General features: G+C 47.9%; 2 protein-coding genes across 2 annotated transcripts in view; both read right to left on the bottom strand.

Annotated features, from left to right (window-relative positions):
- DDX23 (DEAD-box helicase 23) overlaps positions 1-7,043 on the bottom strand; it is a 15,861-nt gene extending 8,818 nt beyond the window's left edge. The window contains exons 1-3 of the mRNA XM_024736920.1: positions 6,928-7,043; positions 2,469-2,677; positions 1,956-2,060 (exon numbers count right to left, since the gene is read on the bottom strand). Coding sequence (XP_024592688.1) covers positions 1,956-2,060; positions 2,469-2,677 — 314 coding nt within the window. The 5' untranslated portion in view covers positions 6,928-7,043. The remainder of the gene's footprint in view (positions 1-1,955; positions 2,061-2,468; positions 2,678-6,927) is intronic.
- A 3,673-nt stretch (positions 7,044-10,716) lies between these two features.
- Positions 10,717-17,515, bottom strand: RND1 (Rho family GTPase 1). Its single transcript, XM_024736809.1, has 5 exons — positions 17,311-17,515; positions 16,448-16,535; positions 13,510-13,619; positions 12,502-12,636; positions 10,717-11,820 (listed from the first exon to the last, which is right to left on the bottom strand). Exons 1-5 carry the CDS (start codon positions 17,428-17,430, stop codon positions 11,575-11,577), a joined length of 699 nt encoding a protein of 232 aa, XP_024592577.1. The 5' UTR covers positions 17,431-17,515; the 3' UTR covers positions 10,717-11,574.
- Between the last annotated feature and the right edge of the window lie 5,680 nt (positions 17,516-23,195).

The following is a 23,195-nucleotide window of genomic DNA, read 5'->3' as shown; positions in this document are numbered from 1 at the left end:
AGAAAGACAAATATATGGTATCACTTATACGTGGAATCTAAAAAATAATACAAATGAATTATTTACAAAACAGAAACAAACTCACAGACACAGAAAGCAAACTTATGGTTACCAAAGGGGAAGGGGGGCATGGAAGGCTAAATTAGGAGTATGGGATTAACAGATACACATGACTATATATAAAATAAACAACAAGAATTTACTGTAGGGACTTCCCTGGTGGCACAGTGGTTAAGAATCTGCCTGCCAATGCAGGGGACATGGGTTCGAGCTCTGATCCGGGAAGATGTTACATGCCGCGGAGCAGCTAAGCCTGTGCACAACTACTGAGCCTGTGCTCTAGAGCCCACGAGCCACAACTACTGAGCCTGCGTGCCACAATTACTGAAGCCCGTGCGTCTAGAGCCCGTGCTCCGCAACGAGAAGCCACGGCAATGAGAAGCCTACGTACCACAACAAAGAGTACACCCTGCTCGCCGCAATTAGAGAAAGCCCGCGCAGCAACGAAGACCCAACGCAGCCAAAAATAAATAAATTAAACTTTTAAAAAAATAAAAAACATACAATTAAAAAATTTCTTAAAAAAAAGAAGTTACTGTATAGCACAGGGAACTATATTCAATATCTTGTAATAACCTATAATAAAAAAGAACCAGAAAATATACACGTGTGTGTGTGTGTGTGTGTGTGTGTGTATATATGTGTGTATACATATATACACGAAACTGGATCACTTTGCTATACACCTGAAACTAACCCCATATTGTAAATCAACTATATTTTGATTAAAAAAAATATTTCCTCCAAACAGCATATGCATGTCAGTAGAAAAAAAAAAAATCCTGCATTACTTTAGAATACACAATAAATTTAGCCGACATGGCCACCCACATACACCCTTCCCAGATACTGCTATATATGTCCTTTCCTCATCTCTCCTTCCTACCAGCCCCAGCAATCTTGCCCCACACCTGCTATAAGCTTAATATGCAAGAGATCTCAACCCCACTGCGTTTGTTGCAAGAATTCTATTCTTTGCCCTGAATTCTAATCTACAGATTCAGGGCCTAATAAAAACTTTGTATAGAAAGTTTCCAGGGCTTCCCTGGTGGTGCAGTGGTTAAAAATCCGCCTGCCAGGGGCTTCCCTGGTGGCACAGTGGTTGAGAGTCTGCCTGCCGATGCAGGGCACACGGGTTCGTGCCCCAGTCCGGGAAGATCCCACATGCCGCAGAGCAGCTGGGCCTGTGAGCCATGGCCATAAAAAAAAAAAATCTGCCTGTCAATGCAGGGGACACGGGTTCGAGCCCTGGTCCGGGAAGATCTCACATGTCGCAGAGCAACTAAGCTCATGCGCCACAACTACTGAGCCTGCGCTCTAGAGCCTGTGAGCCACAACTACTGAGCCCAAGTGCCACAACTACTGAAGCCCACACACCTAGAGCCCGTGCTCTGCAACATGAGACGTCACCACAATGAGAAGCCGGCGCACCACAACAAAGAGCAGCCCCCGCTCGCCACAACTAGAGAAAGCCCACGCACAGCAACGAAGACCCAACGCAGCCAAAATATAAATAAGAAACAAATAAAAAAAATAAAATAAATAAAAATTTCCGGAACAAAGAGATCAAGATACTGGTGCATTAAGCTACCCCAACAAATATATGTTGTACATTCTGGTTAGAAAACTGAATGGTCCGATGGAGCTGTTCTGTTGGCTGGTAACCTTTTCAAACTAAATTCTACGAACAAGCTGACCCTCAAGAAGTGGTGACTTCACTAACTGGTTATACTTTCTAAAGAAGGTGTGTGCCTTCTAAAAAAGACATTTCTACTATAACTGCCGATAGGATTTGCTATGGAAAACTTACTTTCCCCCGAAGCTGAGCCAGCTGAGATGCAGAGAGGAAGCGACCAGAGCGTTGCCCTAAAGCCCACTCCCACTCCCTCAGGTACCTGGATCGCTTGCGGTCCCGTCTGTGCCCATCCTTATCCCGATCTCGGTCCTTCTTATTCCGATCACGCTCCTTATCTCGCTCTCGTTCTTTGTGCCGGCGTTCTCTGAAGACAGCACATTTAGGAAATGACATGACACTTCCTGAGTCCTGAGTATCCTGCTTCACTGCAGCCCTAAGAAGGTTCCCATGCTCTTTTCTCCCCAAAGTAATATTTTAAAAATTGGAAAATGTGTTTCCCAAGAAGTTATGAGGGAATTCTAAGAAGGTCTAAGAGCTCAGAGCTGTACTGCTAAGTATCAGTGGCAATGATAGGCCATGGATTATGTGAACAGATGAACTATTTTCCTCGATCATCTGGACCTTCATCTTACAAGTTCCCTATTAACCTTTAAGAACAAAGAGAAATGTATGAAAGACTAACGCCCTAATATGGAGGCATCAGAGGAACCAAGAATAAAGGAGTTTGAAATGTACACTCCCTTTTCACGTAACAAACAGAAAATTACTTTACCTTTCTGCAGACTTGGAACGGGAACGGGAACGAGAACGGCTGCCTCCTCGACGCCTTTCCCTTGAACGATGCCGTTTCCTATCTTTAGATGGGGAAGACTTCCGGTCTCGGTCTCTATCCCGTTCTCTGTCAGGAGTCCGAGATCGCTTCCTTTCCTCCTTGGAAGGTGATGCCTCACGGTCCTTCTTATCAGCCAGCTCTCCTGCCATCTGTCGTGGGTAAGAGGAGTATTTATTATGTACTAGGTACTGCTCTAAACTTTTTACAAATAATTTACTTAATCTCAAAACAACCCTCTGAGGTAGATATATATTGGTATGCATGCTTTATGGATGAAGAAGCTGAAGCTCAGATGTATAAAGTAACTTGCCTAAGGACACACGGGTATTAAGTGTCAGAGTTTTAGGCAGTCTGGCTCCAGAGGCCCATTCTTATTCATTAATGCTGTTATTTCTCTGGGATTCCTTTTTGTATATATTCATTTCCAAAAGAATACAATGAATATACCTTATTTTTATAATTAGACTGCAAGAGTATTAAAAGAAATGTTAGTTAATGAATAGTATACTAGCTATCTCTAGAAACATCTTGTTTTGCTTATCTTAGGAGTCTATTGTGTCTGCCAGCCCACCAGTATCAGTCAACGTATATACATCTAAGGGAGATAAGTTCTCTTGAGTTCACAAAGAAAGCTCAAAAGAGAAAAAAGGAGTTTAACTTAGAGATTTGGGATTATGATCAGCACCTCAAGGAAACCTAAATTCAAATAGAGAAACTCACTTTTACTCAGATTAAAAGAAATGTATTTCTAGTTATACAATGGCAAAAACTTTGTGAAGGGTACATAGGACTCCATACACTTTGGTTTTACGACTTCCTGTGAATCTACAATTATTTTAGAATTTAAAATAAGGGAGGGAGGAATGGAGAGAGGGAAGGAGGGGAAGAGGGAGGAAGAAGTGTACCAGAAACTAGAGATCACAGACGTTCTGACTCATGTTCCCTACTCAGATTTTCACAGGCTTGATTATGATCCAGTCCCATGAAAAGTTTGAGCAGGAATGTGTTCTGTCCCCATACTGCCTAGGGGACACTGAACACCATGCCACACTGTCAACTGTCCTTCAGACTACAAAATCTACTTCAGCCAGGTGCCAAATTCAGACAGCAAGTCTGAATCTGCCTCTATTCCACCATCACCACCACCACCCCTAAGCCTCACGATATATTTTTCAGAACTTACTTTAACCCCAAATGGTTCCAAGGAAATAACAGTTCCCTAAGCTTTAGCTTACGGTCCCCCTTTCCCATGTAATTCCTGCCATATATTTTTAAGAAGGGAGAGTATGTAAAGAAGAGAAAAAAATGAACAAGTAGCACTTTCAAAAGGCAGAGACAACCCATTTTACCTCAAAATTGCCAGTACATCATGCATATCACATGGAAATTATACTTATGTCTCGTCCACTTATAGCCCTAAGAAAACAATCTGGGATACGGGTTCAATCCCTGGTCTGGGAAGATCCCACATGCCGCAGAGCAACTAAGCCCATGGGCCACAACTACTGAGCCTGTGCTCTAGAGACCGCAAGCCACAGCTACTGAAGCCCATGAGCCTAGAGCCCGTGCTCTAGCCCATGCTTCACCTCAACGAGAAGCCCGCACACCGCAACGAAGACCCAATGCAGCCAAAAATAAAAATAAATAAATAAAATAGCCCTCTTCTATTAAAGAAAAAAAGAAAACAATCCAGAAGAAAGGCCATCTTCTCTATAAAGCATCCTGGACATCAGCATTCTTTCGACAAATATTCACTGAGTACCTGGTAGGTGCCAGAAACTATTCTACGTACTAGAGATACAGCAGTAAACAAAACAAAGTCTCTGATCTCATAATGCTTAAATTCCAGTGAAGCAGACAACAGTTAGGCAGAAAGATAAGAGAATTTCAAACAGTAATGAGTGCTAATGAAGAGAGTAAAACAGGGTGACATGATGGGGAGCAGTATGAATAAGAGATAGAAGGCTCTGGAAAGAATTTTTTAGATGACATGTAAGCTGAGACTTGAATGATGGGAAATAGAGTCTGCAAAAATCAGAGGAAGAATTTATTGGGCAGAAGGGACAGTAAGGCACTGGGGCAAGAACTAGCTTAGCATGTTTGCCAATTAAAAATAGACTCGTGTGGGACTTCCCTGGTGGTCCAGTGGTAAAGAACCTGCCCTGCAACGCAGGGGACGAGGGTTCGATCCCTGATCGGGGAACTAAGATCCCACATGCTGCGGGGCAACTAAGCCCGTGTGCCACAACTACTGAGCCCGCACACCTCAACTAGAGAGCGCGTGTGCCGCAAACTACAGAGCCCACGCGCTCTGGAGCCCGTGCACCACAACTAGAGAGAAGCCCACGTGCCGCAACGAAGATCCTGCGTGCCACAACGAAGACCCACCGCAGCCAAAAATAAAAATAAAAAATAAGTAAAAAAAATAAAATAGACTCGTGTGAGGAATTCCTTGGTGGTCCAGTGGTTAGGATTCAACGCTTTCACTGCTGGGGCGTGGTTTGATCCCTGGTCAGGGAACTAAGATCCTGCAGGCTGCACGGCAGGGCCAAAACAAATAGACTCATGTGGCTCTGTGGCAGTGACCAAGGGGGAAGACTGATTCACGATGAGTTCAGGGAGGTAGGCAGGGGTTAGATCATGGAAATGTGTTTCAGGCCAGGGTAAAGGAACTTGGATTTTAATCTAACTGCAGTGGGAACCTTAGAAAGGTGTTAAACAGGAAGTGATGTGGTCTTATTTTACATTTTCAAAGAATTACTTTGGTGACTTGCAAGAAAATATACGGTAGGGAGGCAACAGTGGACACAGAACCACTGAGAATGCTATTATAGTAGTCTACACAAGAGATGACAGTGGCTTGTTCTAGGAAAGTGGCAATGGAGATGAAAAGAAGTAGAGGGCTTCAGGGTACATTTTGAAGGCAGAGCTGATAGGACTTACTGATGAAGGGAGGAAACAAAGAGGAGAGACAAATGTAACTCCTAAATTTACGGTCTGACCAACTGGTTAAATGGTTCACGGTGCCATGAGTGACCAGAGGAGACTGGGGAAGGGAAAGACTTAGAAGAAATCAAAAGTTTCACTTTGACCATATTGAGTGTAAGATGTCAATAAGAAAACCAAGTGGAGATTCCAGAAAGGCAGTTGAAAATGTAATTCTGCAACTCAAGAGAGAGTCTGGAGACAGTAACTTGAGTTATCAATATATAGATTGCTTTTAAAGCCATGGGACGCTAAATGATATTACCTAAGTAGGCATTCTAGTTAAAGAAGAAATTAGAAGAGGACCCAGGACTGACCTCCGGAACACTGTAACATTTAGAAGTCAGGAACAGGAGGAGCCAGAGGGAAAAACTGGAAAGAAACAACAGCCAGAGAGAAATAAGAAAAAATAGTAAAGTACAGCATCACAGAAGTCAAAAATGTGTTTCAAGGAGGGAGGGGTTACCTGTGTCAAGTGGAGAAAGACTAGAAGATAAAGGAGTGACCCTTGCATTTGGAAGAACAGGGATGGCTTGGCGACCTTTGACAAGAGCTGTTTCAGTGGCATGGAGAGAGTAGAAGGCTGAGTGGAGTGAGCTTAGAAGAGAATGAGAAGTGCAAATAAGAAGAAAGTAAACGTAGGAAACTTTTATTATAGGTTCCACTTATCACAAACCTCCACATCTTTGAGTTCCTCAGTTCTTGTAGGGCAGGGGCAGAGTCTTTTTTTCATTCAATGAACTATGTACTAATCAAGCATCCACTATATGCAAGGCACCATGCTAGGCGCTGTGTGAGTTATGAAAGGAAATCAGGAAGATCCTGTCCACAGGAAGCTTACAAAACAATAGAGGGTTATGAGACACATAGCAAGATGCAGGCTCAAATGAATAATTGCAAGGGTTCAAAGAAGTTTACTTTCACTTGTAAAAGGGAATTTGGAAAGACTGTAGAGGAAGTAGCTCTTGAGCACTGAAATATAGGTAGAATTTGAAGATGTATAACTGAAGGTGCCAGTAAGAAGTCATTCCCGGAAAAAGAAATAATACAGGAGGCGCAGAGGCGGGAAAGCATGACTGGTTCTGGGAGAAAAACCAGAGTTTCAGTTTGGCTGGAGCAAGGGCTACTCGAAACATGAAGAAATAAAGTCGGACTGAGGGTATCACAGGTGCTGTGCGCGTGGGAAAAGGTCTGACCTGGAACATCGTCCAGGGACCTGCCCTGTGCCCCCAGGAGCCAACACTCCCGCTGGGGCCCGCGCCCTTTCGCTCCTGCCCGCCAGAGCTTTCCAAGCTCGTGCCCCTTCCCTGAGGCGTTCTTCCCGTCTTATCCCGGAGACAGGAGCCACCGCTGTGCCCTCACTCTCGCCTTCTCTTCAAGCTCCTGGAAAACGCTTCCATCGCCCGAGACTCACCACTCCTGAGTCCGAACCGCCCAACGCGGCCTCAACGTCGCCGAGCAGTCGCCATCTTCCCCATTTCCTGGTCGCCGGGCTGCTCCCCAGGCCGCGCGGCAAGCTGGGAAGGCGAGTTCCTGGTGCTGGGCAGCGCAGACCGAGAGCGAGGGCCTGAAAACTACCAATCCCAGAATGCACGGTGAGAGCGTCGGCCCCTGGCCGCGGGGGCCGCTGGGCAATGTGGTTCGCCAAACATTTGAGTCTGCGGGAGGAAGAGTTTTTCGTGGGCCGGCTTTTCTCAAAAGGTTTTTCTCTCCGCGGGCGCAGTCCTCCTGGAATATGCTGGTTTTCCTAGAAACTGTAGTTAATGACATCATAGCCTGTGGCTTACAACGGAGAAATTTAAGGCCTTCCTTAGATAGCAATAGCACGTAATTATAACTGGCAACTACAGTGACAACTATAAATACCGTTTATGGAAAAGCGTTTTTACAAAAAATCTTTGAGATAGATTATTAGCCCTATTTTACGGGTGGACAAACTAAAAGTTAAGTTACAGGAGCAGCCTAGTATTTCCCAATGAGGGTAGGACAATTCACGGTGTGAGACTATCCCAGGTTTAGGAGGACATTTTAACAACCCTGGCCAGGCGGTAGCACCCTGGTTAGTGTGACAACTCAAAATGAGCCCACACAATGGATTCCAAAGGCCTCCTGGAAGGATGGTATCTCCTGGGCTGTGGCACCTGGTTTTCTCAACATTCCAGATAGGACTTGCCTTCTTCACTCTTTGGCTGTTTGGAATCTGGCCAGTTGTTTGGGTTATCTTAATACATTTTTGTTCTTTCTTTCTCCTAGTTCCCTCTTTTCAGTCCTCCAATGAGATTTTTTTCCCCCGAAATTGTACTTTCACTTTGTTTCTCTTTGGTCATATGGCTCATAATTCTACCCCCCTTCCTCCCAAACAAAAACAAAAACTCTGGCAACTTCTAGGACGGTTTAGATAGATACCAGGAAGTAACTAATGCCTCTTTCCTTCCCTTTTTCCCATCACCAGCTTTTTGGTTTCAATCCCACATAGCTTTAGTTCTGGTTTTTCTCTCTGAATGTGTTCAGTTCTACTGAAGCAGAGCCTAGGATAGGCCCAGATAATCCTAAAGCTCTGAGCCTCAAGCATAAAGGCCCAAATTAACCCTGGGATAGGCACATTTCTGCTCTTAGAACTCTGCAGCCTTTGAGCTGCCCAACTTGGACCTCACAGAGAGAATGGAAAAGTTGTCTAAGGTCTGTTGGGTGTAATTCACCCAGTGAACACCGGAGGGCTATCCACTCACAGAATGGAGCTAACAATCAGACCAAAGGTGTAGAGCTGCAGTTGTATTTAATAAGTACTGATACCTCCTAGTACCCAACTCTGTGCTGGACACTTAACTTACATTACTTTTTAAAAAAATTTTTATTTATTTATTTCTATTTTTGGCTGCGTTGGGTCTTCCTTGCTGCACGCGGGCTCCTCTCTAGTTGTGGCGAGTGGGGGCTACTCTTCGTTGCGGTGCGCGGGCTTCTTACTGCGGTGGCTTCTCTTGTTGTGGAGCCCGGGCTCTAGGCACACGGGCTCAGTAGTTGTGGCTCACGGGCTCTAGGCGCATGGGCTTCAGTAGTTGTGGCGCATGGGCTTATTTGCTCCACGGCATGTGGAATCTTCCTGGACCAGGGCTCGAACCCGTGTCCCCTGCATTGGCAGGCGGATTCTCAACCACTGCCTCACCTGGGAAGCCCTAACTTTACTTGTTCTTCTAATAGTGTAAGATGGGCATTATCTCCATTTTACTGATAGGGAGATTGTGGCCCAGAAAGATGCTAAGTCCACATAGCCAAAAGAATGGAGCCAGTATTCAACTCCAAGTTCATTTAATTTCAGAGTAGATACTCTTTCCCCATTTCCAGGCTACCATTCTCAATCATCTTTAAAGATCAGTAAATTGAGACCCAGAAAGTTGATGAAGCTTGTCCAAGTTCAGAGCGGCAGAGTTCCCCTAGTACTGGTGCACACCTCTCTCACGGCACATGTAAGACGTTGAGCTTAAAGGATACTTGCATGGTTTTTCCTACCCTGCTAGTTCTTTCACAAATATGCATCTTTGGAGATGGAGACAGAGGGACTACATTCTAGTAAGGACCATAGGGAGAGAGTCTCCTAGTTAGGTACCACATGGCTAGCAGTAAGGGGCCCATGGAATTACAGTTAACACTGAGACTGGGTTTGAATCCCGACTCTACTACTTAACCAGAGTATGATCTTGTACAAGTTATGTGGAATCTCTGGCTTTTCCATTTCTTCTTTTATAAAAGAGGGATAATTATACCATTTGCCACACAGGCTAGGATAGCAGAGCAGTAAAAAGTGCATGTTCTGTAGAGAACAAACTAGTGGTTACCAGTGGGGAGAGGGAAGGGGCAATATAGGGGTAGGGGGAAAAGAGAGTTATTATGGGATTATATGAAATCATGTGTGTGAAACTTTTGAAAATTGTAAAGCACTATAGAATGTGAAGACTCATTCAATTTTTAAAAAGTGAAAAAAAAATTAAATGGTTAAACTTAAAAAAAAAAGTGCATGTTCTGGAGCCAGGTTGCCTGGATTTGTATCCAGGTTCTATCACTTTCTAGCTGTGTGACCTGAGGCACATTAATCTCTCTGAACCTCAGTTTCCCTGTCTGTAGAATGACGTCAGTAGTACCCCATAGCGTTATCACAGGAATAAGTAACATATAAAGAACTTATAAGCAGCCCTGACCCATAGTAAACATTTAACAAAAGTTAGCTATTTTCATTTATGAGGTTAAATGTGATAATGTAGAGAGGATCGGGAATTTGGGATTGGCAGTTTAGGACGAGAATATGAAAAAGAATATATATATATATGTATAGGTATAACCAAATTACTTTGCTGTACAGTAGAAATTAACACATCGTAAATCAACTATACTTCAATAAAAATTTTTTAAAATACTAAATTGAAAAAAATGTGATAATGTAGGTAAAGCACTCAGCACAATACTGAGGACATAGTAAGTACTCAATACACAGTAACTATTTCCAGTACACTATGAAAGTTGGAAAAAAGAGCTGTAAGCAGCTGAAGAGAAGGGATGTTAAGGCCCCTGAGCTGCCATCAACAGGCCATGGACTTGGAAGTTGCAGAAAGCAGAAGGCATCACCTCGCCTTGAACTCAGAGGAGACCAGAACCCTTGGAACCTCCCAGCCTTGGCTTCAGTCTGTCTATCTTCTGCAGGGGTTGGGATCTCAGCAGCTTGGATCTCCTTCTGACGATTCCACTGAACCTTGTCTCTCTCCTCTAGACTCTCCACAGGGCAATGGTTCTCAACCACGAGTGATTTTGCACTGAGGGACATTTAGCAATATCTGGAGACATTTTTGGTTGTGACAACTTAGGGGTGTTACTGACACCTAGCTGGTAGAGGCCAGGGATGCTGTTACATCCTCCAATGCACAAGACAGCCTCCACAACAAAGCATTATCTAGTCCAAAATGTCATTTGTTCTGAGGTTGAGAAACCCTGCTCTAGGGCTAAGGAGATCTTCATTGGCTTAGCAGGACTTGGGTGGGGAAGGGGATGAGGCAGGGGGTGGGGCAGAGGGAGGAGATCCTTGTTGCAAGTGCCAGGGAACAGTGGAGGCAGCCACTCTGCAACCCACAGAAAGGACCTCAAGACAGCTTTTCCTCATTATCGAAGACCAAAGGGAACAGAGACAGGAGCTAAGAATACGGAGCCAACTTCTTTATATGTACTATATTGTTCAGTAATAAATAGGTTTTCTTCTTTAAACACAGAACATATAACAGACTGAAACACTCCCCCCTCCCCCCGGTTCCAAAGACAAGAGTCTATAAAACAAATGCCAGCTATACTGCCCTAAGGGCAGAAAAAGTCTGGTGACCCCCACCCAGCCCTGCGTCCTGCAGCACCACCACCCCCATGCTGCAAGAGAAGGGGGTCTGGGGCTTCTCCCTTGGACCCTGGGGACTTAGGTGAGAAGCATGTGAATGTATGATGTCACCTCTCCATGAGGCATGGGCTATGCAAAGATGAGGTTTCCTTCTCATTGGTTCTGACCAGCTCCTGCTCTTCTGATTTCAGTTACCAGTTACGAAGCACCTGGGCTCAGCTCCCAGAGGAGCTGCCTCTTGGCTTCCCCACTCTCCATTCCTCTGTGGCCTCCTCGGAGGGGAAGGGAAGGGCTCAGGGACCCCTCCCATCCCCTGGCCTGCATGGAAACGCTGTGTGGAAGAGGCATGATGCTGAAGGTGAGGCTCCTGTAGGCCCCCAACCAAAGCCATGAGGCCAGCATGCCCCCCCAAAGCCCCACACCTTTCCTGCCTCTGGAGCGGAGGGCACTGGGGCAGCCGGCCCCTCCACCACCTAGTGCCTGGCTTGGGGTGTGATGGTTCTTTCGCAGTGTCAGGTCCTCAAGCTGGGCCTGGCTCTTTCCTTGTCCCATTCCTGTCTCCTTCCAAGCCCTCACCGTGGCCATCTGAAAACCTCACGTCCAGTGTCCTAAATTGTCTCCTCCTCCCTCTCCCCATGCCTCTGCAACCCAAGGGGGGAAGTGGGAGGTTGTCTCCCTTCTCCAACCCCAACTTCACATAATGGAACAGCTTTTGGCCTTTTCCTTCTTGAAGGTGGAAGAGATGAGTTCGGAACGACTGGGGAGGTGGAGCAGTCGCTTGGAGAGGCTTCGGACAGGGCTCTTCGGGGGCACTGGGCTGGCCTTGTTCAGACACACCGTGGACGCCGTCCGGAAGATGCTGTGGATACTCTTTTCTGAGGTGAAAGCCGAGCCTTCCAGGTAGATTTCTGCGCCCAGCTGCTTGGCTATTGCACAGCCCTGCGGGAGGAGTGAGGTCATCAATGCAGTGACCCAAAATGGCTCTGAAACACTGCCTTCTAAGGTTAGTGGTCCTGCCCAGGGCTGCTCCGATGGACCCAACTGCCAGTCTCCCACCACCACCCTCTGCTGATTATCTTCTGAAGGTGAAGCCTGACTGCACCTTAAGTCACCTGGCACACTTTTTAAACCATACTGATGCCAGAACAAGTAAATCAGAATTTCTGGGGGTATGCCGAGGCGTTAGGATTTTCAAGAGCTCCCCAGATGGTTGTAATGTGAAACACTGGTTTAAAAGAAACGATCCCTACACTCCCATGTGCATAAGAAGTTATCCAGGGACTTAATTAAAAATGCAATCCCCATACTTTTCTCCCAGAGTGACTCTATAGATAAGGAGTCAGGAATTCTAAAAAGCACCTCTAGTGATTCTAATGCAGGTGGCACACACAGGAATGGCTCACCTGCCAAACTATAGCATGAATCTGGGTAAACTGGTACCCAGCACCTCTATCCAGGTGACTAGTTTCCTGATTACAGATGGCCCCACAGAACACCAATTCTCTCTTGCCGTAGTGAGTGAGTGTAAGCAGGGGCCATATTTCAAGCCCTCTCCTGTAGCCTTCCCCAACTCAGCCCCCAACACACACGAGGGCCCCCCCCCACACCACACACACACACCTGCTCATAAGAGATGGGTGCCTGCTTCTGGTGGGACAGCTCCATCAGAGTGCTCAGGTCTGTTCGCAGGTCTGTCTTACAGCCAATAAGCAAGACGCGGGTACTGGGACAATAATCGAGGATTTCCGTCCTCCACTGAAGAGCCATGCAAGAAGATGGGAAGGAGGAAGGAAGGAGAGTCAGTGGCTGACGGACACCCGGAGAAACCCAGTTGGCAACATCACACACACCATCCAGTATACCACCAGCTCAGCCCTCCCTCTGAGTCACAGCACCACCACTGCACTAACTACATCATCTTCCTGCCCATGAGGGCTTTGGGGCCACAGGAATGCTGTCCCAAGCGTCTGTCCCCAAATTCAACAGCCCAGTCACCAGAGAGGGCACAGAGGCAAATCTCCCACTCTCTGCCAAGCATATGGGGCATGGGTCTGCCCCCTCAACCCAAAGGGCTTCACAAGTCCAGAAAGCCAAGAAGAAGCCAACCGGTCTCTTTCCAAGGGAAGGAAATAATCCCAGAGTCTTCTGGGAAACTAGGCTAGTTCCACAAGCTTTCCTGGGACTCCTCAGTATGGGCAGACCTTGCTACTCGGACCAAGGCATTTCCTACCAGCAGTTCAGCTCAGGCCTGCCTGGCTTGCCCAGTCTAGAAGGCCTGGGATCAAGGTCAATGAAAGCTGCCACCAAAAGGCCCCGTCCCCGACCCTCAAACCATAACACCAGATGGTTCTCTACTCTCAATCCCTCACTTCCTGAGTCTCAACACTTCCCTCCCTTGCTGGGCCTCTGACAGAGCAGTGCAGGAGAGGGGCAGAGGCAGGATGCAGAGGGGACTGGAGATCTGGGTTCTAGTCCTGGAGCTGTAGCTAATGTGGCCTCAGGCAAATCTCTGCCTTCCCTGGCCTCAGTTTCTTCCTGTTACACAAGAGGGGATTAGATGACAAGGTCCCCAAGATTCCTTTTTGTTCTCAGGCTGAGCTAGAGATAGCAGAGTTTATCCAGCCTTACCTTCTTGAGTGCACTGTCCACTGTCTCTGGACGGCTGATATCAAAGCATAGTAATACTGCATCTGAGTCGCTATAGCAGAGTGGACGGACATTGTCATAGTAGGGAGATCCTGGTAGAGAGGAGAGAGAGCTGATGGTGAGCCATGGCATTCTCCCTCCCTACAGGCCTAAACCAAAAGAGCCCTGGGAATACCATGCTTGGTCCCTTAGGTGAGATGGCCCCACCCATGCCCCAGGGGAATGTGCTCCAGTGCGAAGCTTGGGACCTGACCGCCTTCTGCGGTACAAGAATATCATCTTCCTTAGTCCTAAAAAAGGGAAAGGGGGCAAAATAAAAGGGAGGTGGAGTATAATTTGGCCCTGTCTGGATCTCCTACAGTGGGCTTAGTTGAAGGTCCACCAGTTTTCTGAGTCCCAGGGGAAGCTGCTCCCACCCCTACAGAGAGACCAGACCTTGTTTAAGGTCTCTTTTCTAGAGTCTGCCTGCTGCCCAACCTCTGCTCTAGGGTCTCCCCAGTGAAGGAACAAATCTGCCTGTTACATAAGTGGCTGCCCTGCTTCTTTGCCGTGGGGTCAGAACTCTAGGAGGCTGGCAGGGGAGGGAGAGCCTTAAGAATTCAGTGTCCCACTCCTCCCACCCAAATCAGCTTACGCTGTAAAGGGCAAAAGGAAAGCTGTAGCCCCTATCCCAAGATCTCAGGGAGGCGTTCTCAGAGACAGCAGCACCAATAGCTGGGATTTAGAGGTTTGAATAAGGGTCCTTCACTGGGAGGGGAGTAGGCAATGCAGACTCAGGTGGTCCAATACGGGAGAATGCTAGGGGTTGAACCTGCCCCCCTCCACCCTGGGGAAGGAAGAGTAGCAGATTTGGAACCCAGACAATCCGTGCTCAGAATAGCAAGCAGCCCCTCTCCCTGAACTGCAATTGCCATGGAAACTGGGGGGAATCCAAGCTGAGGCGGTGGTAGGGGGGGCGGGGGAGTTGTTAAAAATCCAAGTGGAGGACAGGTCAGATCTTGCATGACCTCATCGTCTTTGCATTTCACTTTTTAAAACTATATGTAGTGTTATAATCATACAAGAGCTGGATTTGACAGCATGACTCTTAAGGCCAAGGTTAGATTGTTACTTGGCCCTAGCTATACGTTGACCTTGTTCAGTAGAACTTCAAACACATTGGATTAGTTGTTAAAAAAAAAAAAAAAGGAGTAAAGGGGAGTTGGGATAGCTGCTTGCTCCTTCAGCAATTGGTCCCCATCCCTCTCTGAGATGGGGTCTTATCACAACATCACTGAGCAAAGGGAGCACTGCAGCACTGGGGAAGGGGGAGGGGAGGAGGCCTCTATTCTGGCTCCAAGCGATCCCCCTCCCCTAAGACCAGCAAGTGAATAATGGGAACAGGTTCAACCCTGGCCCCAGTGCTGGGAAGCCCCATCCCACACACCCCTGCTTCTCCTTCTCCCTCGTGGGCACTTCATTTGAAAGAGGGAGTTTGAGGATGACTGATAGCCTGCATCCTTTCAGAACTCGGGGGGTGGGGGACGGGTTGGGGGGATGCGACACAGGGAATTGCTGACTTTCCATTATCTGGACTGGGATTCAAGGGCTGCATTCTGACTGTGGGAGGAGAAGGAGGGGCTCTTTGGGGTGGTGGTAGCGAAAAGAGATGAGCTGCAGTAAGATTCTGGGAAGATTGAGAGGTGGGCAGAGTACAGCAGACGAAAAACCATACATCATGCAGCCAAGCTGCATTCCAGTCCAATCCAGCCAGCACAGCGCAGTCCAGGATAACCAGAATCCTGCCTCCCAGCCCCTGGAACTGCAACGGAGGAAAGCATACCTCCGTTGAGGTTGAGGGATTTCTGTTTTGTTTCGGGGAGTGGGGAGCAAAAGGAAGTCTCATTTTCTGTTTACCCATCCCCTACCTCCAATCTTTCGGGACCTCAAAATTGGATGCTGGGAATAACAGCTCTTTGGAGGAGTAGGATGGCATCTTTATATGTAACAGGAAACCCCTAGTGATTTATAGTTCCTCTTAAACTCAGCCTGAATATGCATTTTTTGGAGAGAGGTGGATTTTATTTTCTTTCTCCTATTCCTGGCTTTTAGTCCTTAATTATGACTCTGAGCTCAGTCTATTATAAAAAGGGCTGGGCTAAAGAGATAATGAAGAGGTCGGAATCAAAGCAATGGATAGACTAGCACTGAAGGTTTAGGGATGAGAGGCTTGAAACATACTGCTTTCTACGATCCAGAAAGACAGAGCATCTTCTACCTCAGCCCAGTCAGAGCCAACAGCCCCCCCCAACTATGTACAACGTGACCATGCCCCGTATTAAGCCCCCACCCTCCAAAACACTGACGATGCATCGCTTCATCCCTCAGCCGCAGAGGTATGACAGTGGGGCTGAGCTGCGGCAGGCAAGCAGGCAGCAGTGGCCTGAGATGGAATGCAGGAGAGAAAACTGAGTCAGGAGCAATATTTCCCCCAAAGCAGGCTTGTCTCCTTGCCTCACCCACAACGGCCTCCAGCAGCACTGCCTCCGGCCTCTTCTTTGGCTTTGCTCTGGGGCAGTAAAGCCTGTGCGTGTGTGTGCTGGGTGGCAGGGAGTGGAAATGGAGAAGCCCTAACTGCCTCCTCCAGTAGTCTTCCGGGGTCCATCCACCTCACCATCTCAGCCCTCTGAAGGATGGAGCCAGACCCAGAGAAGTGAGTAGCTTCTGGGGTTTATCCACTCTGAACCCCTGGACCAGCCAACTGAGTTGGCCAAACTCTCCCCACAACCCCAACCAAAGAATCTTCAGGTCCCCTTCTTTCAGTTTCCAGCAAGCACCAAACTCCTTCTCCCCATCAAATAGGGAAACAATTTCTAAACGACAGCAGCTGCAGCAGACCAGTAGGGGTGGGAAGGCGGGGACTTGGGGCCAGCAGTCTTACCTGAGGTGTCCCAGAGACTGAGCTCCACTCTCTGTTCCTCTGTCTCCAAGCAGGCTGTGTAATTCTCAAACACAGTGGGCACATACGTCTGTGAAAAGAGAGGAACTATTCACACCCTGGGCGTCCCTACCCTTGTAACCCTCCAGTTAGTGCTGGCTACACAAGAAGCCGCTCATCCTAGTGAGACACTAAAGTGTCAGGAGATAAGGAGAGGAGGGGATACCTGGGGCAGGAGGGACCACATGGGACAGAGGGAGGGGAGTGTAGAGGCACAGACAGTTTGCTCCATCAGAGTAAGAAATGTGAATGACTGCCTGCCAAGGACAAGCCCCCCATATCCTAGATGGTCAGGGAGACACACACAAAGATTCCTCTTGTCCCCAGATTTGTCTGTCTTCCAATGTCACAGCCACAAGCCAATTCTAGCGCTTTATCTTTTCCCCACAAGCCCCTTGGACCAGCAGGGTAGCAGAAAGGAGCAGCAGAAGCCTGCCTGGGGACAAGCGCATAGAACCTTTGAGGATGGGTGAAGGGACGGACAGGTATTACGTCAAGAAAAAACCCCAGACTCTCAAATGCTTCCAGTTCCCTCTCCCAAGAGCAGACTCCAGGATGAAGGGAGGTAGGAGGGGATTTGATGGGGGGACCTATGGGTGAAGAGGTGAGGAGGAGCCTTCGGGGCGGCAAGAAGTGGAACAGGTCTCAGGGGAAGCTAAGGCAGGGCGGTCCTCCAGCCAGAAAGCGGCTGAGGATGGGGAGGGGTGGGGCGGGGTGAGACAGCTCCCCTGGGCGGGTGGGAATCTACCCCCAGCAGGCATGCGGGCAAGGAGGAAAGCTGGCCAGCCGTCGGGCGAGCAACTCACCTCGGGATAGCAGTCTTTCGCCAACACCTGTAACATAGCTGTCTTCCCACACTGCACATCCCCCACCAGAACGAGCTTACATCTGGCCACGATTGGCTGGGGGGCCCGTCTCTCCTTCATTGCTGCAGCCTCCGCGGGACCTGGACTCGGATTCAGAGAGGATAACGTTGCGCCAGGTGCGTCTCAGCACACGACCCAGCCCGATTCCCTGTGTCTCTCCAACTGAAAAAGAGGCCGGCACAGCCTCCTTATATCACCCTGGCTGAGCCAATCACAAGAGGGGGCGGACTCTGCCACAGCCAATCCCTGAGGTGGGATCCCCTCCAGCAGCCAATGGCAGGAGGTTCTGAGTCAGAGCCCACTTTCTCTTTCTCTTAAAGCTCTTTCCCTTTCTCTTAAAGCTGCACCTTTGCTTCCTCTGAAAGGGGATTCCCACGTTGTTTTGCATTTGTATTGGGGTTGGGAGTAGGAAGGGGAATGAAGCAAAATTTAATGGTCTTGTGTGGCCACCAATTAGTGTCAAAAACAAACTAGCAGGCGCAAGAGGGAAGAGATATGGGAACATATGTATATGTATAACTGATTCACTTTGTTATAAAGCAGAAACTAACACATCATTGTAAAGCAATTATACCCCAATAAAGATGTTTAAAAAAAACTAGCTAAGAATGTGGATAGTGAGGTCAAGCTGGACTTGTCCCAGGAGAAGAACAGGACTTGCCTAAATTGTAGACAGGTGACACCCCTTGGGGAAGGGGCGGTCCCAGAAATTTCTGACCCCTCTGTTCTATCTAATCCCCACCCAAACCAGTTCCCACAGAAGCTCCTGGACCCCTTTATCAGCTCCTGCTGGACCCCTTTCAACTCCCGTCTCTTTCTCAGAAATCACCTTCATTCAAAAATAAATAAGTTAAGAAACTTTCTTGCATCATCTGGAAAAAACCCACAGAGATCCTGACCCACAGATGGGCAGAGAGAAAGGAATGAGGGAGTCTGGCAAGTGGGGATGGGAGCAAGGAGTAGAAAACAAAGTCGCTGTCTGTTCCGCCAGACAACCTCTCACTCCAGGCCTGGCAGGAGCTGCTTTAGGAGTGTTTGTTCTGCTGCTTGGGTTCAGCTTCCTGGATGAATCAGGCACAGGTCCAGTTTCAGGGTGACACCTACTGACACTGAGGTACTGCGTGTGTCACCTGGTTAAAGTCCAGAATGGAAGACTGGGACTGGGACTTTGGGGTTAGGAAGTTGGAGGGCAAGATGAGGTTGAGATGAGCTACGTAACTGCCTGCCAGCCCTCAGCCCTCAGGGCCTTCATCTTACTGCCTCTCTGCTAGACAGACCCATGGGATGTACATCCGCAGCCTGAATAACCCACTGATTATTCAGGAACAAAGACAGCCCAGATGAGGCCTCCTGGGGATAAGGGATTGAAGTAAGACTGACCTTGGACAAAAGTGAGAGCACTCCAGACTTCTCTAGGTCCCTTCACCTCATCAAGCCCAGTGCCTCTGGAGCACAGCCGGGGTCCTGTTCCATCTGAGCTTTACTCTAATTCACCATCATTGCTGCCCCACCCAGGGGTATTTTCCCTGTTACGAAGGATGTTTAAAAGTCTTCCCTGGGGAGCTTCCCTGGTGGCGCAGTGGTTGAGAGTCCGCCTGCCGATGCAGGGGACGCGGGTTCGTGCCCCTGTCCGGGAAGATCCCACATGCCGCAGAGCGGCTGGGCCCGTGAGCCATGGCCGCGGGGCCTGCGCGTCCGGAGCCTGTGCTCCGCAACGGGAGAGGCCCCAAAAGTGAGCGGCCGGCGTACCGCAAAAAAAAAAAAAAAAAGTCTTCCCTGGGGAGCTTCCCTGGTGGCGCAGTGGTTGAGAGTCCGCCTGCCGATGCAGGGGACGCGGGTTCGTGCCCCTGTCCGGGAAGATCCCACATGCCGCAGAGCGGCTGGGCCCGTGAGCCATGGCCGCGGGGCCTGCGCGTCCGGAGCCTGTGCTCCGCAACGGGAGAGGCCCCAAAAGTGAGCGGCCGGCGTACCGCAAAAAAAAAAAAAAAAAAAAAAGAATCTGCCTGCCAAGGCAGGGGACATGGGTTCAAGCTCTGATCCGGGAAGATCCTACATGCGTGGAGCAACTAAGCCTTGTGCCACAACTTCTGAGCCTGTGCTCTAGGGCCCACGTGCTGCAACTATTGAGCCTGCGTGCTGCAACTACTGAAGCCCACGCCTCTAGAGCCCATGCTCCACAACAAGAGAAGCCACCGCAATGAGAAGCCCACACACCTTGGAAGAGTAGCCCCCACTAGCCGCAACTAGGGAAAGCCCACACGCAGCAACCAAGACCCAATGCGGCCATAAATTAATTAATTAATTTAAAAATCTTCCCTGGACCCAAAGGGACAGATCTCTAAGGGTAAGATTGCAATGCCCTCGATAGACAGGAGAATGGAGAGTATTTTGAGAATGTAGCCTAGCCAGTGTGCCTCCCATCAAAGCCTATGGCATCCAAGTCGAAGTTGCTTGGCTAAGGGCTCTGAGGCTAAGTCCTGCAGTGTCCTCTGCCCATCTCCTAAGGCTCCCCTTCCAGGGATCAGGAATCACCTCAGGGAACCTCCAGGGTAGAAGGACAGTTATCCAGTTGCTACCATTGGCTGGTTACCCTCCTTTCCCAGGCAGGCTCTCTGGAAGTTTCTTCCCCCTACCATTCCCCAGGCCTCATCCTCAGCCCTCAGGTAATGTTCTGCCTATAGAATTTGTCCTCTTCTTGCCCTTTTCCAGCAGGCTGACAGCTTCTCTGAGTTGCCCATAAATATGGTTTGGGAGCGTTCCAGGAACAGCTGTAAGATCACAGTCTGCCTCGGCCTGGAGTCCCCTCCCTCAGCCTTTTTCCTGGTGTCTTCCTCCCTCAGTCTCATCTGGACTCAGTTCTGGAGGCATCAGTGGGGTTCCCATACAGCCTCTTAACCCTTAACTGGGTTCCCTCCAATGGCAGCCCCAAAGGCTTTAGCCCTCTCTCTCCCCCATGTTCTCTACCAGCCTGCGCCTACACATACCCCCGCCCAAGCCACTTCAAATAAACATTCAAATAAGTAAAAACTGTTCTTGCCCTGCAAACAGCTTCCTCTGGCTTCTAATAAGTTTGCCATTCATAAGGTCCACTGAGATAGAAATTCTGGGAGCTGGTGCCAACACTGCTCCTTCCCTGAGTGGCTGCATTTCAGGGAAGAGCAGCAGAAAACCTGAGCCGTGAGATGGAGCAGCCCCCATCATGGCTGATTCTCAAGATGTGTCTCCAAAGGTATTTTGTGGGTCACAAGTTTATGAGTTGTGGTGTGTGTGTGTGTGTGTGTGTGTGTGTGTGTTCAGAAGGCAGCGTGGCAACATGAAAAAAGGATGGAGCCAAAATTCAGCTGGTCTGGATGTTGGACCAGCTCTGCCCTTAACAAGCTGTGTGTGTGTGGGAGTCTCTTCTCTCTCTGGGCCCCTGTTTCCTTGTAGGTAATGTGAGGGCTTTGGACTAAAGAAGCGTTTTTTAGCCTTTTTCTTTTTTTTTTTTTTGCAGTTAGACTCCCTCCCCCAAGTTTGTTCAAACCTCTTCCGAGAGTCTTTATTTGAAAATCCAAAGCCAGAGTAATAAATTTATAAGATTGTTCTTTCCCACCAAGACCAGAAGAATCTTAAACAAGGTTATACTTGAAAGTGTTATCCTAAGGTGAAAGGAGCTAGTCACAAAAGGCCGCATATTATATGATTTCATTTGTATGAAATGTCCAGAACAAAGAAGCAGAAAGTAGATGAGTGGTTGCCTGGGGCTTTGGGGGCTGGGGGAATGGAGAGTACTGCTAATGGGTACAGGGTTTCTTTTTGGGGTGATGAAACTTCTAAATTTGATTGTAGTGATGATTGTACAACTCTGTGAATATACTCAAAACCACTGAATTGTACAGTTTAAGTTGGTGAATTGTATGGTATGTGAATTATATCTTGATAAAGCTGTTACTTTTTTAAAACTAAGTTTATAATTCCAAATCTTCTTTATGGAATCTCCTTAACTTGTTGTTGTTGTTTTTTAATTCATTCATTTATTTATTTATTTTTGGCTGCATTGGGTCTTCATTGCTGCATGTGGGCTTTCTCTAGTTGTGACTAAAGGGGGCTACTCTTCATTGCAGCACGCAGGCTCTAGAGCACAGGCTCAGTAGTTGTGGCGCATGGGCTTAGTTGCTCCGCGGCATGTGGGATCTTCCCGGACCAGGGCTTGAACCCATGTCTCCCACATTGGCAGACAGATTCTTAAACACTGTGCCACCAGGGAAGCCCTCCTTTAACTTTTTTTGTTTTTTAAACTTGTGTGGAAATGTTCAAACATTTAAAAAGGTAGAAAGAATAATACAATGAACCCGTAGGTAACCAACACCCAGCTTCAATAATCATCCACGCAATCTTGCTTCATCTATCCCCCCAGCCACCTCTCCCCACTACACCCCCTTACTGGGTGACTTTATTTTTTATTTACTTTTTTAAAGGATTTTTTGGGGGGGCCACACTGTGTGGCATGTGAAATCATAGTTCCTGGATCAGGGATCGAACCCATGCCCCCAACGCATGCCCCCTGCACTGGAAGCACGGAGTCTTAACCGCTGGACCGCCAGGGAAGCCCTGGATGATTTTAAAACAAATTTTGAACATCATATCATTTAATCCATAGAGATTTCAGTACTCATCTGTAAAAGAAAAGGATTCTTCATTAACATAATCAAAATACCATTGTCACAACTGAAAATAAGTAACTCCTTAATATCACCAAATATCCAGTCAGTGCTAAAATTTCCCCAATTGTGTCACACCTTGGTTTAGTTAAATCGGAATCTGAACAAGGTCCACTCGTTGAATTTCATTGATATGGCTCTTAAGTGTCTTTTATTTCATAGGTTCCATCTCCTTTTTTTTTCCTCTCAATTTATTGGATGAAGAAACCAGGTTGTTTATTCTATAGTGTTTTCCACATTCTGGATTTTGCTGATTGCATCTCCATGGTGTTGTTAACATGTATTCATAGTAAACTCCTTTACAAATTAAGTCTTATGCAGTATTCCAAAACGTGAAAAAAGATGAAAAATAAAACTGCAGTGGTTGAATCAGAATTAGGGACTTGCAGTGGGGCTCAGTCAGCCTTCTCTCCCCTCCTGGCGTACCTCTAAGGAACAAGCTCCAGAGAACACAGTTTAAAAACCACTAGCCTGGATAATGTGTGTGTGTGTGTGTGTGTGTGTGTACCACACATTCAAAGCTCAGGGCTGCCCTATCTTTTTTTGGCTCTGATTACTGTGATAAGGTCCTTATCTGGGACAGTGGCATAATATACCAAGGTGTTCAGTGTGGTAGCAAATTCAAATCCACTCTGACTCTTACCAGAGCATACACAAACCCAGTACTTTCTCTGCCCCAGGGATCCTTACAAAGAACTCCCAGGCACCCTGCCACCCTGCCAGGGGTCTAGCAGGGCAAGGCCCATTCTCTCCTCCTTAGTATGACTCAGGTGTTCCACTTCTCAGTCCTACACCATAACTTCTCATGATCTCAGGGATCCCTGGCTCCTGGCCATGGGAATACCTGACCCTTTGGGCTGTTTAGCTGGAGCAGCCACTACAGTGTTAACCAAGTTTTTAAGACTCGGTCCCTGGGCTTCCCTAGTGGCGCAGTGGTTGAGAGTCCGCCTGCTGATGCAGGGGACGCAGGTTCATGCCCCGGTCCGGGAAGATGCCACATGCCACGGAGCGGCTGGGCCCGTGAGCCATGGCCGCTGAGCCTGCGCGTCCGGAGCCCATGCTCCACAACGGGAGAGGCCACAACAGTAAGAGGCCCGCGTACCGCAAAAAAAAAAAAAAAAAAAC

The sequence above is a fragment of the Neophocaena asiaeorientalis genome, unplaced genomic scaffold (assembly GCF_003031525.2).
Source record: "Neophocaena asiaeorientalis asiaeorientalis breed wild unplaced genomic scaffold, Neophocaena_asiaeorientalis_V1.1 scaffold134, whole genome shotgun sequence".
Lineage (NCBI taxonomy): Eukaryota > Metazoa > Chordata > Mammalia > Artiodactyla > Phocoenidae > Neophocaena > Neophocaena asiaeorientalis.
This window is presented reverse-complemented; position numbering and strand designations above follow the sequence as displayed.

Bases quoted from the DNA above. Each gene is read 5' to 3' on its own strand.
- RND1 (XM_024736809.1), bottom strand. From the start codon at position 17,430: ATGAAGGAGAGACGGGCCCCCCAGCCAATCGTGGCCAGATGTAAGCTC. The intron at 16,536-17,310 runs GTGAGTTGCTCG...CTCTTTTCACAG, and splicing joins CGAAAGACTGCTATCCCGAG to ACGTATGTGCCCACTGTGTT. The intron at 11,821-12,501 runs GTGTGTGTGTGT...CTCCTCCCGCAG, and splicing joins CACCCATCTCTTATGAGCAG to GGCTGTGCAATAGCCAAGCA.